At 40.2% G+C, this 20,569-nt stretch overlaps 1 protein-coding gene across 1 annotated transcript; it reads left to right on the top strand.

The window, feature by feature from the left end:
• Window positions 1-15,695: 15,695 nt before the first annotated feature.
• LOC137989575 (uncharacterized) lies at window positions 15,696-16,151 on the top strand. Its single transcript, XM_068835357.1, has one exon. It carries the CDS (start codon window positions 15,696-15,698, stop codon window positions 16,149-16,151), a length of 456 nt encoding a protein of 151 aa, XP_068691458.1.
• The last annotated feature ends 4,418 nt before the right edge of the window (window positions 16,152-20,569 follow it).

Here is a 20,569-nt window from a genome sequence, read left to right on the forward strand (position 1 = left end):
GTTGCGTTTGTTTTTCCACTTAGTTTTCCAGTAAGAATGTTAGCATAATTAAAGGCTTGGTGCAGAGAATCCTTCTTCAGAGACTAAAGCTCATTTGCGAGAACAGTTTGATTATTTGTAGGATGTAAGGACTTCACGGTTTCCCTGACTTAGTATTCTCGTGTATGAGGAAGTCGCTTGCAATCTGTTTAATCTTAATCTTTGCTTTCCTAAACAAAATGCGATGGTCGATGGTGCACGTTTACAAGGTTTGCCATGTTAACATACATACCTTAACGTGAATGTTATCGACGATTTCGGAGGAAACCAGGAGATAGGAGAAAAATCATTTTCAAAATCAAAAGCCAATTGACAAGAACTCCAGTTTTCTTTCTCAACATTTGATTTAAACTGCCTTTTTGTCGTGTGGTCTGATTTGAAGTCTTCTCAATGAGCAGCGCACTCACGCTAAGCCAGATAAGCAAGACTTTAAATTAGGTGACTATCATTACGATTTATGCACCGTTATGAAATAAAAATATCGATGTTATATTTTAATTACATGATAAAGTACAATGCATGACGCGCATTACTTATATTTTGCCCATATGCCTGGATATGAAAAGTTATCAGTTTGTCCTTTGACCATTTCCAGATTTTTAGCTGTGTTCTTTCCATTTACGCATAACTATTCTTTTTTTAATAAAAATAAGTATGGATCATAACTTAATCAGCGGTGATATCAAGCCTTCATATTTCGAGGAAAAGCTTGTTTTATTCAGGGAGAAGATAGGGCTGGAGAACATAAAGCACAAGTGGAAAACGCTGCTAGGCCTTTTAAACATACTGTCACAAAATTCCTTTTTGTTTCGCTCTTGTTCTCTGTTTCGTTAGCTGCATAGTTTATTCCGTTCGTGTTAATTATTTAGTGTTAATTTCGTATCGTAGTCAAACGTAATTAGTACCTTAGAAATAGTTTGTAAGTTTATTTGTTCTTTAAAGTCTCCATTGTGAAAATGCAATTGTAACTATAGGATTGTAAGTGTCGTGCATGTTTAAACAATAAGTTTGTCAGTAAGTGTTAATTGTAGAATAAATTATTATGTAAATATATAAATGTAAGTAACGTGTTGTAAGGGTGTGGCGAACAATTGGTTGACGGAAAAGGCACAGAAAGAGAGAAGGAAGAGTGAAAAGAGATCATCGCTAAGAATCATTTGTGGGAGCTGTTTGAATCAAAGACAAAATCCATTTGTCCGCAGCAGCAGTGGCAAGAGCGCGGAGATAAGCAACGAGTAGATGGTACAGAAGTGAAAGCGACGGGAAGAATTAATGCAAACGTGTGGATGAAATTGTCAAGGACCAGCAGTTTGTTGGTTTGTTTGTTTGTGGGCTTGACTTTGAGAGGAACTGTGTAGAACCGAACTTTTAGCTTAATTTGTTTACCTATTTTAGTTTTAAGGCCTTTTGTAATAGCAGTGAGATTAGATAATTTAGAGTAAGTAGCTTTAGTAGCCGTTATACTTGTAGTTAAATTATATCTTAAATTAAAAGTCGTAAGCGTTTTCATAAAAATTTATGGTTGTTGTGCGATTGTGGGAAGGTATTTGGGTGTAGTTTTCTTGTGTTTCGTTAGCGTTTTGTTTCTATTCCTGGGCCATCCGGATACACGTCACACATACCTTACAGTTTAAATATCCATACTTAGACTATGGTATTTAGGGATGGAAATTGATTCAGGTTCGTGTAAGTTTTGAAAATTAATATTTCAATTTCTATACAATGCTTACACCGTATAGGTTGCATCTCAGTAGAAGACATGAACATGCAAAAGATCAACGAACCTGGCTTTGCAAACGTTTTGCATCGATATGAAACATTAATAAATGTATAATAATACCAACAACATCAATAACAATAATTTAATAATAATAATAATAATAATAATAATAATTATTATTATTATTATTGTTATTATTATTATTATTATTAAAGATGGTAGCATGCATCAGTTTTTGAGGAGAGAGAAAAACCAGAGTACCCGGGTAGAAACCAATCAGAGCAGAGCAGGGAACCAACAAACTCAACCCACATGCGACATAAGTCAGTGAGTCGAACCCAGGCCTCATTTGTGGGAGGGGAATGTTATCACCACTTCGTTATCCCTACTCCTATACACCAGGCTAAATGTAACATTGCAAAATTAAACGGTCTGTCATCATTTTTTGTACGAATACACAAATGGATAAGTAAGTTGCGCTGTCTGAATTCTTTTTTCTCAGGTACGGATGGAAAGTCGTTTGCCGGATTTCGAGCATGTTACTGCATGAAGGGGTTCTTTCGAAAACACATGTTTGAAGAATGCGAGCCATGCAAGCAAGGATTAAAATGTGAGAATGAATCCATTATTCTTCAACAGGGTTACTGGTGGAAATGGGAGAACGATACGAACAAAGAACTTTACAAATCCTTCGGCGAAGTCTTACGCGGGAATTTTTCTGTTAGCAACAAAACCATGATCGAGTACCCAAACTCTCTTCCTCGAGCACATAAATGCCCAAGACCAGAATCATGTCTGGGAGGTACAAACTCCACTTGTGATGTTGGATATGAAGGACCATTGTGTGAAGTGTGTAGTCCTGAATATTACAAACAGTTGAAGACCTGCAAAAGGTGCCCAACAAAAACATGGATGATCGTACAGCTTTCCGTCATAGCTGTTGTAACTATTCTAATCACCGTGGTTGTAGTTTGGAGAAGCAGGAAACAAGCCAAGAAGAAACAAGATCGCTCCTTAGTTGATATAATTCTTGGTAGATTAAAGATTGTTATCGGTTTCTACCAGGTAACCTTTGGAATTCTTGATGCATTTGCGTACGTCAAATGGCCAGACTCTCTCTCCCTTATTGGAAAATATTCCGAGATATTACAGCTAAATATATTCCAGATTGCCCCAATCCACTGTCTCTTTCCAAGCCTAAAAGTCAATGCTTTTGGAAGATTGTATGCTATGCTCGGTATCAATGCTGTAGTGATCATTGTGGCATTCATTATTTATGGCATTAGGAAGATGTTTTTGACCAGAAAGACCTTCGAGAGTCAAATGGAGAAAGTGAAGAAAATTTCCGAAACAAAGACATTGGCCTACAGAACAGTCTTTTTCTTCCTTTACTTAACATATCTAAGCACCTGCTCGAAGACAGCAAAGGTTCTTCCCCTTGCTTGTCACGAACTGTGCCTGGACGAAAAAGGTGAAAAGTGCGATAAGTTTCTAAAAGATGACTTTAATATCAACTGTTCCAGCCAAGAATTCCGACGATCTGTGATTGTTGCATACTGCAGTATTTTGTACATCATGTTTCTACCTATAGCTACATTGGTGGTTCTTTGGAGACACCAAAGGTCATTGAAGAAACATGGCGACGGAGGTGACGATGACTCCACATATTCCCAACATTCAAATCCTGAAATTGTCACAGGATTACAGTTTTTATTCTCAAATTACAACAGTCATGCATGGTATTGGGAACTTGTTGAGACAGCTCGAAAGGTGACGTTAACATCAGCCATTATTCTGATCGGAAGTGAGAGCAGAGCCTATATTGCGTTAGCTCTTGTTATGTCAGGTCTCTATGGAATGTTCTTTGCGTACAAGCGGCCTATAGCGGAACCCTTTGAGAACAAATTGATGGTTTCTTCCCTTGCTGTAACAATGGTCAACCTAGTAATAGGTGCTGTGAGTAGAATACCAGCAGAAAGTGTACATTCCTCGATGGACTCATACATGGACCATATCGTGTTCAATGCATTGGTATTCGGAGCAAATTTTCTAGTCATTGGAATTCTTGTGGGTAAGCACTTTGTTCTTATTTGTAATTACTAAAGCAAGCACGGTCCATAAATTTTTGTTATTTTTTTGCAGAAAACAAACGTATTTTTGTAGTGCTCCCATGACTCTCTTTTGCTGTATCTGGAGGTTCTCATACTCAGATCGCCGAGAGTGTTGGTATTTGCACTATTTATTTTGCCCTTTGATGTGCAAACAATGATTGAATTTGCCGGATCAAAGAGATTGTTGGTGAAATTTGTAGCCAACTCAAAAAAGAAGCTATATATAGATGCCAAAGTTCAACTATGCCATCTGTATTATAGCTTTGACCCATTATGCGAGATGTGTTGACGACAAGCATGTTAAGTTCTTCTGAAAATTTCCATTAAATTTCGGAAACACTTGAAGATCTTTCAATATGAGTGGACTAAAGTCACACGAAAAAACATCCGGGCATTTTCAACCATTGGGGCAAAAACAGTCAGATGGATTTTAATGCCCACCTTACAGCGTACTAAGCTCCGCTGTTGGGCTTTTCGTTCACTTTGCGATAACATACAAACGTATCTCTTTTCTTTCTTCTTTTTTATTTTCAGTCCAGTACCTCAGGTACATTTACTGCTTTATCAAGGAGTGGCGTAAAAATCCAGAATGGTCTTTTTCGTGTTGCCTAGCGTTACTTTTGCCTCTTAATGACCTCTTTAACGAAATACGAGGAATGGCGGGGAAAAATGTTCTCACAGAACAAGTGCAAACTGGTACGTTTAACGTGCCATCAGTTTCTAGTGCGATCAACGAGAGTGGAGCAGTAAGCTTTGAGCTTGCTACTATTCATGAGCAGCCGAAAGAGTCAGTTGAACCTGGATCAGTCAACATTGACTTTGGAGAAAGCGACAACGGTGGCTTTGAAGAAGACGATGCTGACAAAGTGGCATTTGACGCAAGAAAGGAGAGTGGAGCAGTAAGCTTTGAGCTTGCTAGTATTCATAAGCCGCCAAAAGAGCCAGTTGAACCTCGATCAGTCAACATTGACTTTGAAGAAAGTGACAACGGTGGCTTTGAAGAAGAAGAAGATGCTGACAAAGTGGCATTTGACGCAAGAAAGGAGAGTGGAGCAGTAAGCTTTGAGCTTGCTAGTATTCATGAGCCGCCGAAAGAGCCAGTTGAACCTCGATCAGTCAACTTTGGCTTTGAAGAAAACGAAACCGGTGACCTTGAAGAAGAAGTTACTAACAGAGTGGACCATTTCGCAGACCCGAAAAAAACTTTCGATACGCCTCTTTGACTGGCCATTTAAAGGAATTAAATTAACAGAGAACTATCGCGGACAACGGCAGTCTATTGTAGAAATATAGAACCTTAGGTCCTTTGATGATGTAACTCAACAGCGTATGAGGGTCTTAATTGATCGTCAAGTCGTTATCAGGAAAAGAAGATGAAGGATTACCTTAACTAAATCATGATCTCAAGGTTTGGAAGTCTATACAACGTGCGTTCAATTTATGCCCCTCAGATTCTGTTTTGGAGACTGTTTAACGTTAAAACACTAGATTAAACTGGCCAATCCTTAGAAATTATGTCTATCCTTGACTCGGTCTTCTGTGACTAGAACGGATAAGGGAGCCTTGGATACTCTAAATCTTGTATTGGAATGCCTTACCACGTAGCATTATAGACGATAAAATGAACATGTAATTGACGACAACATAACGTTGTCTAACGGCTTAGTACCGAGGCAGATCCCGGGAAAAAATATTATTGTGAATTACACGGATCACATTCTTCCAACAAACAATAGCCCCAAATCACCAACAAGTGTGCAATTGCAACCGAACTTACACGGATATATACACAGTCACGCGACACCGTAAACCAACAGTATAAAGAACCAAGTAGAGTGATATGAAGTAAATATCAAAGTGTCAGTAGTGTTTTTTTCTTTTTCGTTTTCTTTTTTTTTTTTTTTTTTCACCACGTACGTTTAGAATAAAGTCGTTGAAATCAGAAGGAAGTGGGTAGATGAATGGTAACGCAGTTTTTGTGGCCCGTTGAGTTGAAATGTTTGTCCACAGGGAAACCAAGATTGTTGTTTCGTATACTTCGTCAGTGTTTGTTAAATCCGTCCGGTTTCACCAATATAAAGAATGGTAGGACATCGATGACAGGACATGCAGTATGTAAGATTACTCGACTGGCAGGTAAAATGGCCTTGGGTGGAAGTCCTCTTACAATGACTGACGTATGCACAGTTATGGCAACGTGGATGTTGACAGGCACGCGAGTCACTCTGATCAGTACATGCGCGGCCAGTTGAGTGTACGAGTAAGTTTCTTAGGTTGCGATCGCGTTTGTATGCTACGACATGTCATTGTAAAAATATATGACGGGTCAGCTAGTCGGTTGATAGAATACGGAAATTCTGAAGTAGGAAGTGTTTGATTTGTTGTTGAAAAGGTGGTATGTGAGAACAAGAGGTACTCTGTCAATGGTGCTGACAGTCAGCTCAGATGGGCGTGGGGAATCAGGACGTTTGCGCTTCCTTCTTATTGCGTATTTTAATGGCTTTGTTCACATTGAAGAAGGCTTCTACACCCGAAATGGCTGAGATTTATTTTTAACTACTGACAATTTTTTTGTCATTTTATATCATTCTACCTGGTTATTCATTTCGAGGTGTCATGCATCTCCTACAAAAACGTTTTGGTTGTTGACACCAACAGTATAGCTGTCGAAACAAAAAAATCCGAGATCCGAATGTCTGCTTTGAGCATTGTCTTGAGACAAGTAAGGAAGGAGGTTCGATAATGTTTCTTTGAGTTCCTATACATGTTAAAAATAATTAAACGTAAACATTTTTTTGATTTTCTAAGCAAAGGGAATTGTTCTAAAAGAAGGGAAAACGTTTCATTTTCAGTGCGCCGGACTGGTTTAGGGCTCAGCGCTGCTGTCGCCTTAGACAGAAAACTTTGCTCCGCACTGTCTCTCGTCACTCAGGTGCAAAGAAGATAACCGACTGCAGGGAATAAACCTGCTACGGTCTAGCATCCCTTCCACTGACGGGGAACAGCAATAATCCGGGCTCATGAGCGACTTTGTGTTGCCTTGCATTGTTAACCACGATGTATCATGACCTCAATAATATGGCACTTACCAAGAATCTAATAATCTGGAGCGTCCAGCTGTCGCATTCTGATCAATGAACAAGCTCAGGAGTAGACAAAGTCATTAGTTTAGTTTTGAGTTTGGTTCTGTTATCAGAAAACAGGGTAACTGAAAGGGAAAGTATAACGTGTACAGCACCTTTCACATCTTCTTTAAAACAAAGCATTTTCATGGATGAACAATATTAAGCGTTCCAAGAAAGGAATTGCCTAGCTACATCTGTGTTGACGAAGAGACTCGGTGGCGAGAGTGAACTTTCCTGGTTATGCACTGCTAACCTGTAAAATTTCAAACACAATGCTTCGTATAACTTGTTTTTTCATGATTATGCCTACTGAGGTCTACGTAATAAATATCCTTACCGTTGAAGTCCTTTGGGACTTTGTTTCCTCTACAATACTTACTGTTTGAATTTTTTAATCATTTTTTGCGATGGTAGTCTCCACATATCCCTTAATCTCTCACACCTTGTGGGGGGAGCAAGCAAGGGAACAAAATGGCAGCTCCTTGACGATGACTTGACGTAATAATATGGATTTAAATGGGAAAGAACGACTTTTGATATGCTGTCCACTGCTCCAACCGTCGGAAAAAAGCGTCGCTTGCAGTTTAACAGGCTATCCAAAGATGAAGCAACTAGAAACCAGTGGTTGAACTTATGCGACGAAAATCATTCAAGGTGAGCAAGAGCACCCGTTTATGCTCAGAGCATTTCCTCAGCGCTATTCTCTTTCTCCAGAATGTTTCATCATATGATATTGTGTGCTCGAACGATGAGTTTCCCCACACTCTTCCTGAACAGCAGTTCTTGACGCACATTTTTTTAACGTTTTTGCTGTGAGAATAACGTTTTATAATCTCGTTTTCGGAAGGCAGCCCATCTAGTAAATGTGTTCATACACATTTACTAGACAAGGCTTTGGTTGGTCTGGGTTTAGATTCAATTAATTAATGCTTTTTGTATTTTGAGCCAGTTATGCGAGGTTTTCCGTGCCAGTACCAAGCTTCACAGTTACCTCTCCTGTTGCCTCTCCAATATGTGCTCTTTCCTGAGAAACACACAACTTTTTTCGTAAATTTTATTAGTCCGTTCTTTAATCTCGGGTGGGGAGAGGGGCTGGTTCTTTTGAGGGGTTATAAAATATCCAGGTAAGTTAAGAGAGTGCTGTTTGATGTGCATTTGGTTGACGAACTGTACTTTGTACATGCCTAGTCTCCTGTATTTCTACCTCCATGCAATGAGGGACATCAATGTCCGGCCATGAATACAATTGCTTTCCCGTGTGACTTTGTTCGGGACTATTTGAATGCTGTTCACTGGATATACCTATAAAACGAAAAATTGAGAGAAAAGACGGTCTCTCGTATTTTAAGCCAATATGTCATTTTAAGCTTGAATGTTTTTTTCTCGAGGTTCTACTCTTCAGTGAAACCAGTTTGCCAAGGTTTCTGAACGCTTACCTTTCTTTTCGGGAGTTTCATTTCTAACTTTGTCTTTAAAATACTGAGTTTTCTACTAGTTTTGTTTCATAGTTTGCTCGTTTGGAGTCTGCCCGTTTGCATTTAATTCCAACAATTATCTCACAGAGAACAAACAATGCATCACCTATATGACTGCAGTCCCTTCTTAGTCCTACAATACATGTACAGTGGGGTGGGTGAAGGCGGGTTTTGAAGTGCTCAGTAGAGAAAGAGCGCTTTCAGCAAGCTCGCACAGCACACAATTTGTGGTCACATGGTAGAAATGGTTGTCCTGCGCAAATGAATTAATTGTAAACGACATTCAACATTCACTTATATAGAGCGGCCAAAGGTACAAATTATACGCTAGCGAGTCACTGAGTGATCTTTAAATTATATTGCACAGATTGGCTCAGTTACTTTTGCAACAAATAAAGGAAGAAATCCTACATTTTTTTTGTATCAGGCAGCGTAATTTACTTTATTCTGCACGATTACAAAACAATAGTCCAGGGATAATCACTGACATGAAGTTGTAAACTTCATGGGCTGGCATAACCATCTCGTATTTTTTCACCTTCTCCCCATTCAAACCGCTCCTAAGCAAATAAGATTTCACGTCTTGGATGTCAATATTGTCACGTAAGCAAGAGCGTGATTTACCCAAGTTTCCAAGGGGTTTGTAGGCAAGGAAGCCATGATTTCTCCTCTGTTTGTTCTTCACGTTACCGCACGTGGCAATGTTTAGCTGTTACAAATCATTCTTAGCATCGCCTTTTACCAAGGTTTTCGGCTGAACAATTTATCTGCGTACAAACTCCTTTCAAAGCTACCATTCCCAACCGTAAAACATCCCATAAATGTGTCAGTTTCGATACATTACGATCTATGCTTCTCCCCGCTCCACCGCTCGCCATATTGATCTTGTTGTCGTTCCCCACCCACCCCCCCCCCTCATCTCGAAGAGCAGGGTATTATGGGATATGTGGAAGTGGCAAATGAATGCATAATTAGTATTATTGTTGTATATCTTAGTGCTTTATTTCATATCTTGTAATGTTGCCAGGGAGCTTCATAGCCTCAATAGCAAAAAATGATTAATTGTAGTAAGACAGATAATGTTCTTAACTTGATTAATGCATAATTATTGGTTATATTATGTATTTTCTTTGTGAAATTGCAGCTGCGTATCATAGTACTTTAATTCATATCTTGTAATGTTGCCAAGTAGCTCAGCCTCAATGGCCAAAAGCAATTCATTGAAGTAAGAAATATAACGTTCTTACCTTGATTAAAAGAATTACTTAAACTTGAAAAGCCTCGATAGTGAAAAAATGATTCATTGTAGTAAGAAAGATAATGTTCGTAACTTGATGAACTCTTTTTTTCTTCGTAAAATTGCTATATTTCTTAGGCCCGTTCCAAACACCGCTCCAGCCATGTGCCGAACCAAATTCAATAAATTTTGACTTAAGAGCGACTTCAGAGAAACGAGCAACGTACCTGTAGGTCGCACCAAACTTAGATTTGGGCTTGGGTAAGAGCTGAGAAAGTTTATAAGTCGTCACTCCATGATCGCATAATGCGACAGACCCTGCCGAACTCAACGTTGTTTGCCGCTCTAAACATAACCTGCCGCACCAAATTGATTCAAACTCCGCTCTTCAGTCGTTTTAAACTCAACAGTGAGGTTTGTTTTGAACGGGCCTTGGTAGTTTAGGTATCTTGTAATGTTGCCAGGTAGTTCAGCCTCAATGGCCAAAAGTAATTCATTGCTGTAAGAAATATAATGTTCTTACCTTGATTAAAAGAAATACTTAAACTTGAAAACGTTTGGGCATATTTTTCCATCTGCCGGAACTCAATAATAATAGGCAACTTATCAGAAACGACAACGGGGACCTGAACGAGAACATCACATATTTCCAGATTAAGTGGACAAAACGACAGCTTTGCATTCCCTGCACGTGCATTTCACTTTTTCCCATTTCTTTGGCGTAGTCTGAAAAACAGCAACTTGAAATATCCAAATTTGAGATTTTTACGAAGAACTTAGCACTTAAGAATAAATTTTCATTTTCTTCCCCGAAATAAGTGCATTCGTTGGAGATGAATGTTTTGCAATCCGAGTTGTCCCGTTTAGGCGGGCTGGCTCGTTTAGCCGAGGTCCCAGCACGTCTGAGAAAGAAAAAAACACCAAAAAGCAAGTTTGCGATTATAAGGAAAATTCTCACCCTAGTTACCCGAGATGCCGGGATCGCGGCTAACCTGCCGGGCTGTGATTTTTCCACGTAATCACGTTAACCAGGACAGCCCCGGCTAGCCAAGCCAGCGATTTTTAGCCACATTACTCCTCTTTAGAGCAAAATGCCCCCGGAATAGCCGGGTTTTTTTTTTGTTGAAATAAAATATGCACATGTATAAGATGGCAAACTTTAGGGCTTCTTTAAATTGTAGAATGGTGAAATTTCATAACAATTGAGTGAGACTAACGGCTGTCCACTTCTTCATCGTCTTGTTATTATTATTTTTTTCTTTCACGCGACATAATCTAAATTTAAACCAAACCGGGCTGGCACACCTCATGTAATATCTACCGGGCTGAAACTCATCCCGGCAAACCCGACCAACCCGGCTAATTTAATCGGCCCTTTATGTCTGACGAAATAGGTAATAATGACAAGAGAACTCGCCAATGATGTCTCCTGTAAGCTTGAATGGCGACGTGGTGTGTGATGGTTGAAATATACCAGAATCTCTGTCAACACGAAATTTCAAACGTTTTCAGGTCTTCTACGTATACGTTCCTTTTAGCGAGTTTTACAAAATATATGTCCTACCTGTCCTACCTCCCCACCTCCACCCCGTCAGTTTGTAGGGGCGGATGGACTGGCGTATGCTGACGTCATTACCAGAATTTCTCGAATGGATAGCTTTCCCAAAAGTTTTACCTATAGCGCTCTGTTGAGCTTCACTAAAAATTAAGGAAAAGGAATGCATAAGTGGTAATATCACGAATAATTCTGCAAATGTTTTATACGTCACCGGCCACCACTTTCAATGATTGCCATCCAGCATCAGAGACAGTGGTGAATAGGATGATTATCGATGGACACCTTTAAGTTCGTACTTCTCAAGACGGGCAGGGTTTGAGTATCACGACTACCTTTTGGGCACATAATGCGGTGTTACGGTTGTCTGAAATGAATAGAGATGGGAAAGGAGATGTAGGTGGCGACCCAAGGTCATGCGTCAAATCAAAGCTCGAAACCAATCTCCTTCCCAGAGCCACAATCCTTTTGGTTAGCGCCAAAAAGGATCGTGGGTGTGAGAACGAGATTACGTAGAAATATGGGGAATTTTCACCGCTTTGATTTGGGCATGCGGGCATTGCGATACGAACCCGATGTCAAGGCATGACAGATTCACAATCACATTAGATCGTGGTGATGTGCCAGTCGATCAAACCCTGAAGTCGCATGGCATCACAACCGATACCCACGAACGTATTTAAAACATCCGTAAAACGACCCCATTAGAATGCGTCCTCCCTCGTCGGAACGCAACTATTTATTTACAATTTAATTTGAGTAATTTGGATCAATTGCTTGCGTGGTCAAGAGGATTAAGGAGTAGGCAGCAGATCCAAATTGAGTTCAAGATCCAGTTCTGGTGAGTATATAAAAAGGTCTTGAGAAATATGAAGTGTCTGTGAGTAGTGCTGTGTAGAGGAATTGGGCATAAGGGGGTATGGAAGTACTGGAGAGGATCAGGGAGTGGTAAGTAAGTACAAGGGAGGAAAAATATGTCTCGTTCTTTTTCAGGCAACCTAAAAAACCTTGCCGATTTTTTTGACTACACCCCCAAAGAAAGAAAAATCCCTTTTTTAGACAGTTGATTAATAAAGTTTAAACTGGTTTGGAAAAAAAAAACTAAAACTAAATTAAACCACAGCAGAGACACTATCGAAAGCTCTAGAGAAGGAATACTTCACCGGTATCTAAACATGTAGCGCTCCAATGCTCTCTTAAGCTTAATAATTTGGACTTTGCCACTATGAGCAGAGTTTCTTTGCTCAGTACAGACGTGATGACACGTCTTGCTCATTAAAAACAAAGGCTTGCCAGCCGCCACCTTTGAAAGAAAGTGGCATCTTGAATATTCGGTCTCAGAATCTACAGGTAGGAAAACAAAATGTAGAAGGGAGTAAGGTCCATTCAAGATACAATGTAGCCCTCTAAAATCGTATTCTTGTTACTCTTTCAACGCAGATAGGCACGGTTTTTTCAAGAATATTAAAACATAGACGTAATAATTTGTTTTAACTGCCCAAGACACGTTTCATAACATTTGAAACCGTTTAAGTTGATTTCGAATACGAGGAAGTGCATCAGTAAAGAAGATTGCTGTCAGTTTTCATACAAAGAACCTACGACCTTCCCGTTACTGTTTCAAATGCTCTATCACTGCGCATGCTCCGTCCCTGAGCTATAGGAAACTCTGCAGGCCTGGGTATGTGTGACAATAAGCCATTTCCGAGTTAATGCTTGCCTCCTCTTCAGAGCGAGTCTAAGTGCAAAGTTTCTACTTCGTTCGAAGTTTGGGGGCGGGGTCGCACTGTGGCTGCGCATGTGTAACATTTCTTGCCACGTAAAAGGCAACCCAAGTACGACTCAAACTCGGTATCCCTCATTCATTCAGAGGCAATCGCGATGACCACTAATGAACGGACGAACTACGCGAAAGATTGATAGGGGAATATGTTTTAAATAATTGTGTGCGTGACCGGAAACGAGTTTTTGTTTTTACGTTGCACGCAATGCAATATCCGGTCATCGTATGACTCGGTAAAAAAGAAAGGAACTGTAGTTGTTCTAGCACCGGTGTCCTAGCGAATTTGGAACCCACTTGGTTTGGAGCCCCTGGTACAAATCCGGATTTGGACCCCTCCCATATTAAAGCTTATTTATTTAACTGTTTATAGATAGAGCTAAATTTTGGATCGGAAAATATTAAAAGAAAGGCTTAGATCAGTTAATTTCTTGTTTAAAAGCATTCGCGGCCGCATTTCTTATAAAAGCTTGTAGATGTGAATTTTAATTCCTTTCTGACAGAAGCTTGAATAACGCACTTGGAATTCATAGAATTGTTGTGTTATCTTTTTAATAAGGAAAAAAAAAAGGAAAGTCAGCCTTAAGCTTCAGTTCAAGTTGTTGAAAGCAAGCGCTGAGGCTTTTTCGTAAAGTGATGCTTTTTCTTCCATTCGATAGTTTGGATGGGCAGCGCTTCCACAAAGGAGGTGCCACCTTTTCAAGAAACACCTCTTGGTTGGAAGACGCGCTCTTAGAAGTTTACTTGATTTTAACGCACTAACAACTGAGCTATGCACCAACATTGCAGAGGCCCGTTAAAGCCGCCCAAACTTTTTATGTCCATGTCTATAATTAGAAGCAATTGCTTAACCAGCTAAGTGCGAGGATCTCGTCTCCATTATGTCTATAACCCACACTTCAAATGCATAGATTTACTTCATTCAAGAAAAACAACAAGGTACACACAATACAATGATCTCTTTTCAGGTAAAAGAGTTTTCCCTCTTTCTGGTTTACTTTGATAATCTTTTTCAATTTTTTTTGTTCTCTTTAATTTCTTTCTTTTGCGCTTGGTAGTTAAACTACCAGGGGGAGTCTGGTGGGGAGTCACGAGCCGGGTGACAGGTGCCTGTGGGCGAGGTAGCCTGGCTCTCCCCACCAGATGAGCCTAATTCTCTCAGCTGCCGGCTCCACGCGCCGCACCCTGGAAACCCCTGCACCTAGGGGGCTAAGGCAGTGGGAGGGGGCAGTGTCTGTATTGCACTGTTGGGCGATCGACGGTGGAGAGCATCGCTACGCGTCGTCGTCTTCGGCCAGGGTGGATGAACTGTCAAACAGTCAACGGCTAAATGCACAGGTGCGAGGCGCTTTGTTTGTTGCAAAGTACAGCTGCGAATAACATTCTGGAGAGGTATGGAGGCCGCCAGTCTTATTTTCCAAGAAACCCGATGATGAAGCGTCAAACAAGAAAGCCCATACCGGCTCGGAGGACGCCCGGTCAAACAAGCTCCACGCCCGCTGTTACCCACCGGAACACGGGCGAAAAGTCGAACACCGGTGGAAGGATAACCTACCGTTTTCGTTCAAAGCACAAAATTGCTTTTGGAACATAGAATGTGGAAACTCTATGGAGAGATGGAAGACTTGATGAATTGTGCCATGATTTAAAGCATTACAAGTGGACTGTCATCGGCCTCAGTGAAGTCCGAAGGAAGGCACTCGGTGAAATCAACAGCGACGATGGTCATAAGCTGTTCTACTCTGGTAGAGATGATAAACATGAACACGGGGTGGGCTTTTTAGTGCACAGAGACACTGCCAAATCTGTTTTAGGCTGCAATTTTATTTCAAGTAGATTAATTTCTATCCGCATCAAAGCGTCTCCTTTCAACATCACTCTCTTTCAGGCGTACTCCCCTACCTCAGACTACAGTGATGAAGATATCGAAATCTTCTGCCAAGATATGCAAGAGAATTTTGACAAAGAACAGAAAAAAGACATCAAGATCATCCTCGGCGATTTTAATGCAAGAGTTAGAAAAGACACTGCAAAAAACTGGCCTAAACAACAGGGACCCCACTGCAATGTTACAACCAACGACAGAGGTCTGCGGCTCCTTGAGTTCGCAAATTGCAACGATCTTGTCATCGCAAACACCCTCGGCAAGCACAAAAAGTCCAGAACTATGACTTGGCATCATCCTAACGGCGTGAACCATGGTCAGATAGACTATATATTAGTCCCAAATAGATTCAAGTCCAGTGTGTACACTGGGAGAACCAGGACGTTCCCAAGGCCTGACGTTGCAAGCCCTTATGACCTTGTTATGACGAGTTTCAGGTTGAAGCTGAGGAGAATGGCCAAGCCCCAATACACAAGACTTAAGTTTGACCTTGAAAAACTTCAGGACCCCCTTGTAGCTGACCAGTTTAGAGCATCTATCGGCGGAAAATTCGGCCCTTTGCTTCTTTTTGACAATGATTCAGATCTAGAAAGTAATATTGAGACATTTGAGAAAGCAACTATTGAGACAGCTGATGAGATTCTAGGAAAAAAGACATGAAAGAAGAAAGCCTGGGTAACATCCGAAGTGCTAAGTCTGTGTGATAAAAGAAGGGATCTTAAACAGAAAAAGAAAAGTTGTCTTCAAGCCAAGAAAGAATACAGCAAGATGAACAAACTTGTAAAGAAAGAAATGGTTAAAGCGAAAGAAAAGTGGATTCAAAAACAGTGTGAAGACATCGAAACCAACTTGATGAAGAACAATAGCAAGAAAGCTTATGATACTGTTAAAACGTTAACAAAGCCAAAGCAAAGCAAAGTCAACACCATCAAAGATAAGAAAGGTGAAACCATCATTGAGAGAAGTAAAATCTTAGAAAGGTGGACCGAGTACTGCTCAGAACTGTACACCTACGAGCTGCAGGGCGACGCCAGAGTCTTAGACACACCAGAAAGCCAAAGCGACGACTCAGAAGACCTTATATTGAGATCGGAAATTGAAGAAGCTGTAAAAATGTTGAAGAAAGGGAAGTCACCAGGCGTTAACAACATCCCAGGAGAATTGATTCAAGCGGGCGGCCAGCATATGACGACAGTTCTTCTAAACATCTGTAACCAAATATGAAAAAGTGTTAAATGGCCACAAAACTGGACAAGATCTCTTGTTATTACACTCCCCAAGAAAGGTGATCTCAAACTGTGCAAAAATTACCGTACCTTAAGCTTAATCAGCCATCCAAGCAAGGTTCTTCTCAGAGTCATTTTGAACGGCCTGAAACACCAAGCAAAAGAAATAATTGCCGAGGAACAAGCCGGCTTTATGAAAGGCAGAAGTACTGTTAAGCTCAAATGTCACAGTCGTAGAGGAAACTTGAAGTTCTTTGGAATAAAGGAACGTGAAAACGAAACAAACAATGACTCTGAACTCGCCCTAAGAGAATTCATGCGTGCGAAGCTAAAGATCCTTCCATGCGACGAAAAAAACATTCGTTTTGACAGAACTCACAGAATTAGGTCGCGCCATTCACAATCAAATGGGCAAAGTCTTAAACCACGACCGATCATAGTTAGGCTGACGGATTTTCAAGATAATTTTTTTTATTAAATCCTGCATCAAAAATCTCCCAAGAGGTACCGGAATGGGAATATGTGACGATTTTCCTAAAGAGGTTGACGAGGTAAGAAAGTTGTTATATCCGATACTAAAGGCGGCCAAGCGCGAGAAGAAAAATGCATACTTCAACGTCGAAAAGTTGATCATCGACGGTGCTCTTTACCGTGGTGAAGAAACATCTCAATTTTCTTTCTATGGGCGTTTAATGGACAATTAAGCTAAAATGAAAGCTAAAATACAGCTAATTTTATTTATTTATTTATTTTTTCTACGGAACCACCTACTTGAGAGCTGCAGCTTTTCACTTTCTATACCCAGTCAAAACGCCATACAAAGCTTCTGTATGTGTTTCCGCATGTGCTTTCGTTTTAGCTTTCTCTCCTGTTACGTTGATCAACTTTTCGATGCTAACGAGGTAATAAGAATCAAGCCTGGTCACAAATATCAACCGCACTGTGAACATAATTTAAAAATATATATATTTTCATTATTTCTTGGATACCCCGTCTATCCTGTTATTAGAAATCAAATGTATAAACTGTTATCACTTAACGTTAGAGGGTTAAACAGTTCGAGAAAGCGAAGGCAAGTTTTTCGTTGGTTGCACCAGCAGCAATCGGATACAATTTTCTTGCAAGAAACTTATTCCTCGCCGGAATCCATCAAAAGATGGGAAACAGAATGGGGAGGCAAAATCGTGTCCAGTCATGGCTCCTCTCATAGTAGAGGAGTCATGATTTTATTCAAACCACGTCTTGACGTTGACTTCCAAAAAATTAATGCGGATAATTCTGGCAGATGTATTTTAGCAGAGACTATTATTGATGGTACGAAAGTGGTTTTAGTAAACATTTACGCACCAAATGATACAACCCAACAAGTTGTTTTCCTCAGGGAAGTTTCAAAAGAATTTCTAATCTTTTACGCCAATGACAACTTGGTGCTGGGAGGTGATTTTGACTGTAAAATTAGCACTGCAGACAAAAAAGGCGGTAGACCGATAGACAGCAAAAAAGCCTCTCTCGACGAGCTTCAGTCGTTAATCAAAACACATAATTTACTTGATTCCTGGCATTTCAAGAATTCAGATCAACCAGGCTTTACATGGGCTAACCCGTCAATGAAAATACAGTGTAGACTTGACTACTTCTTTATTTCAAAGCAGCAAAAAGATCACGTAAAGGATTGCAAAATACTTCCAGCCATTTATTCAGATCACTCCGCCGTCGCTCTCTCCATGTCTTTCAACGAAAATGAATTCCCTCGAGGGCCAGGGTTTTGGAAGTTTAACAACTCCTTGCTGTCAGATGCTAATTACGTGGAACTGTTAACATTTAAACTTCCAATGTTTGCAAAAAAGCATGAACAAGTCAACGACAAAGGGCTGTACTGGGAAATGATTAAAATGGAAATTCGTGCTTTTAGCTTTTTCAATGAAGAAAGCTAAACGAAAACGTGACGAAGAATCAATTCTTTTGTCAAAAATGATGAGATTGCAAACCAAACTCCAGGCGTCATACAGCGATTCTCTTAAGACTGAGCTGGAGAGAATAAAATTCAAGCTTACCAAAATTGCGGGTATTAAAACACGAGAAACAATCGTGCGCAGTAGAGCGCGTTGGTACGAGCATCGTGAGAGGAATAATAAATACTTTTATAACTTGGAAAAAAGGAACCAAAAAAAGAAACATATAACGTCCTTAGTTAATTTAATGAAGGTGACAGAATCACAAACCCGAAGGATATCCTGGAGGAACAAGAACGCTTTTTCGAAGAGATTTACACATCAAGAAATATGGAGTCCGACCCTAACTGCCCAACTTTCAGTGAGTTCTTTGAAACAGAAAATGCATTATCAGAAGAAATCGCGAAAACGTGCGAAGGTGTCATGTCGGTTCAGGAGTGTGAGCTTGCATTAAAAGCTATGGAAAACAACAAAACTCCTGGCATGGACGGGCTAACGCCTGAATTCTATCGCTATTTTTGGAACTTGCTCGATTCATTTATGGTAAGTAGCTTTAATTGCGCCTTTCGAAACGGAACTCTGTCTCTGAACGTCAAGGGATTATTTCCTTACTTCCGAAGAAGAAGAAGAATGCCGAATATTTAAAAAACTGGCGGCCTGTATCTTTACTGAATGTAGACAATAAAATAGCGACGAAGACCATTATTTTGCGCTTTGAGAAGATATTGCCGAACTTAATTCATCCCTGTCAATCTGGATATGTTAAAGGAAGGTTCATTGGAGAAAGTATTAGGTTAATAGCAGATATAATGCATTTCACTAAAGCGAAGAGTATTCCAGGGGTAGCCGTGTTTTTGGATTTTGAGAAAGCGTTTGACTCGATTGAGTGGAATTTTATTCATAGATGCCTCGAAACGTTTACTTTCGGTCTTGACCTCCGATAATGGATAAAAGTGTTTTATACAGATATCTCTAGTTGTGTTCTGAATAACGGATACGCCTCAAAACATTTTCATCTAGAACGCGGGGTGCGTCAAGGTTGCCCACTTTCCGGCACATTATTCGTTATTGCTATTGAGTTGCTCGCACAACGTATCAGACGCTCAAAAGAAATAAAAGGTATTCCAATAGATGAACATAATGAGGTCAAACTTTCGCAATATGCAGATGACACAACTGTACTTCTTTCTGATGTCCAGTCACTGTCAAGGTTATTTGATTTATTATCGCTTTTTGAAAAATGCTCTGGTCTAAAATTAAATCAAACAAAATCTGAAATGTTATGGCTTGGCTCTATGCGTAACCGAAAAGACACCATACATGATCTCCAATTGAGCGCCGAGCCAGTTTACGCGCTTGGCGCGCATTTTCCATATGATCTAGAAGTGTCTGAAGAGAAATTTTTTTTGACAAATTAGGATCTTTAAAGAAAACATTCAATATGTGGTCCCAAAGAGACCTCTCCATCGCTGGCAGGATAAATATAATTAAAACATTCGCATTTTAAAAACTTGTGTTTATCTGCAGTGTCATGAATACCCCTAAAGAATTTAGTAAAGAAGTAAAGAAGATTACGTTCAATTTTATTTGAGATCACAAGCCCGCTAAAATAAAAACAGACTACCCTTAAGAGAAAAGAGTTTGACCACTTGGTTTTGGTTTAACGTGTAATCTACGGGAGAAACTTTGAAGACACGAGGAACAGCTTAAAGAGTTACTGGAGGCTTCTTCCTCGTTGACAAAGGAGATGAGCATACGCAGCGGACTAGTAAAATTTGATGCAGCCACGCGGCCTCGCGTCGTCCGCGCCATCATTAGGGACCTTAAGATCTACGACGGCGACGGCGACGAAAACGTCACCTCAAAATAGAACTTCGCTCTAGTAAAAGTCTTTCACGATTATTCCATCTCGTTAACTTCGTAAAGTGTGGGCGAAGTATCCTAAAAATAAATTGGTACGAGCGGTTTCTGACTGAAAATAGGTAATGAAGCATTCTCTGTTACATGCTCACGTTGTCGTCAAAACCTAAAATTTAGTGATTTCACGTCGTCGTCACGCAGAGAACCGCAAAAATATGAGCTAAATCCGTGCTGCACGTGCAGCACGATTATCTAAGCTCTTTTAACCAATGATATCATTGTTTTGTGGCGTTTTCGTCGACGTCGTCGTCGTAGATCTTAAGCTCCCTATTGTCTTCACTTCGCTTCAGTTGATCAAAGGAAGAGTGCCCCACCCAGTGGATAAATAATCACTATCCAGTTGACAAAAACTGTGTGGTTTTGCTGACGGCTAATAGCGAAATCCACCTTGAGAAAAACCGAGGAGTAAAATCAAGAAATTGCTTGCAGGTTGACAAAAATAAAGCTATTTGCTCTAAACGGGCCGGAAAATTTACTATCGTGGCAGACCACCCTTCGAAGAAGCGGAACAAAACCCCGCAATGAGCATACCGTTGGACAAGTT

The sequence above is a fragment of the Montipora foliosa genome, unplaced genomic scaffold (genome assembly GCF_036669935.1).
Source record: "Montipora foliosa isolate CH-2021 unplaced genomic scaffold, ASM3666993v2 scaffold_467, whole genome shotgun sequence".
Taxonomy (NCBI): domain Eukaryota; kingdom Metazoa; phylum Cnidaria; class Anthozoa; order Scleractinia; family Acroporidae; genus Montipora; species Montipora foliosa.

Bases quoted from the DNA above. Each gene is read 5' to 3' on its own strand.
- LOC137989575 (XM_068835357.1), top strand. From the start codon at position 15,696: ATGAACAAACTTGTAAAGAAAGAAATGGTTAAAGCGAAAGAAAAGTGG.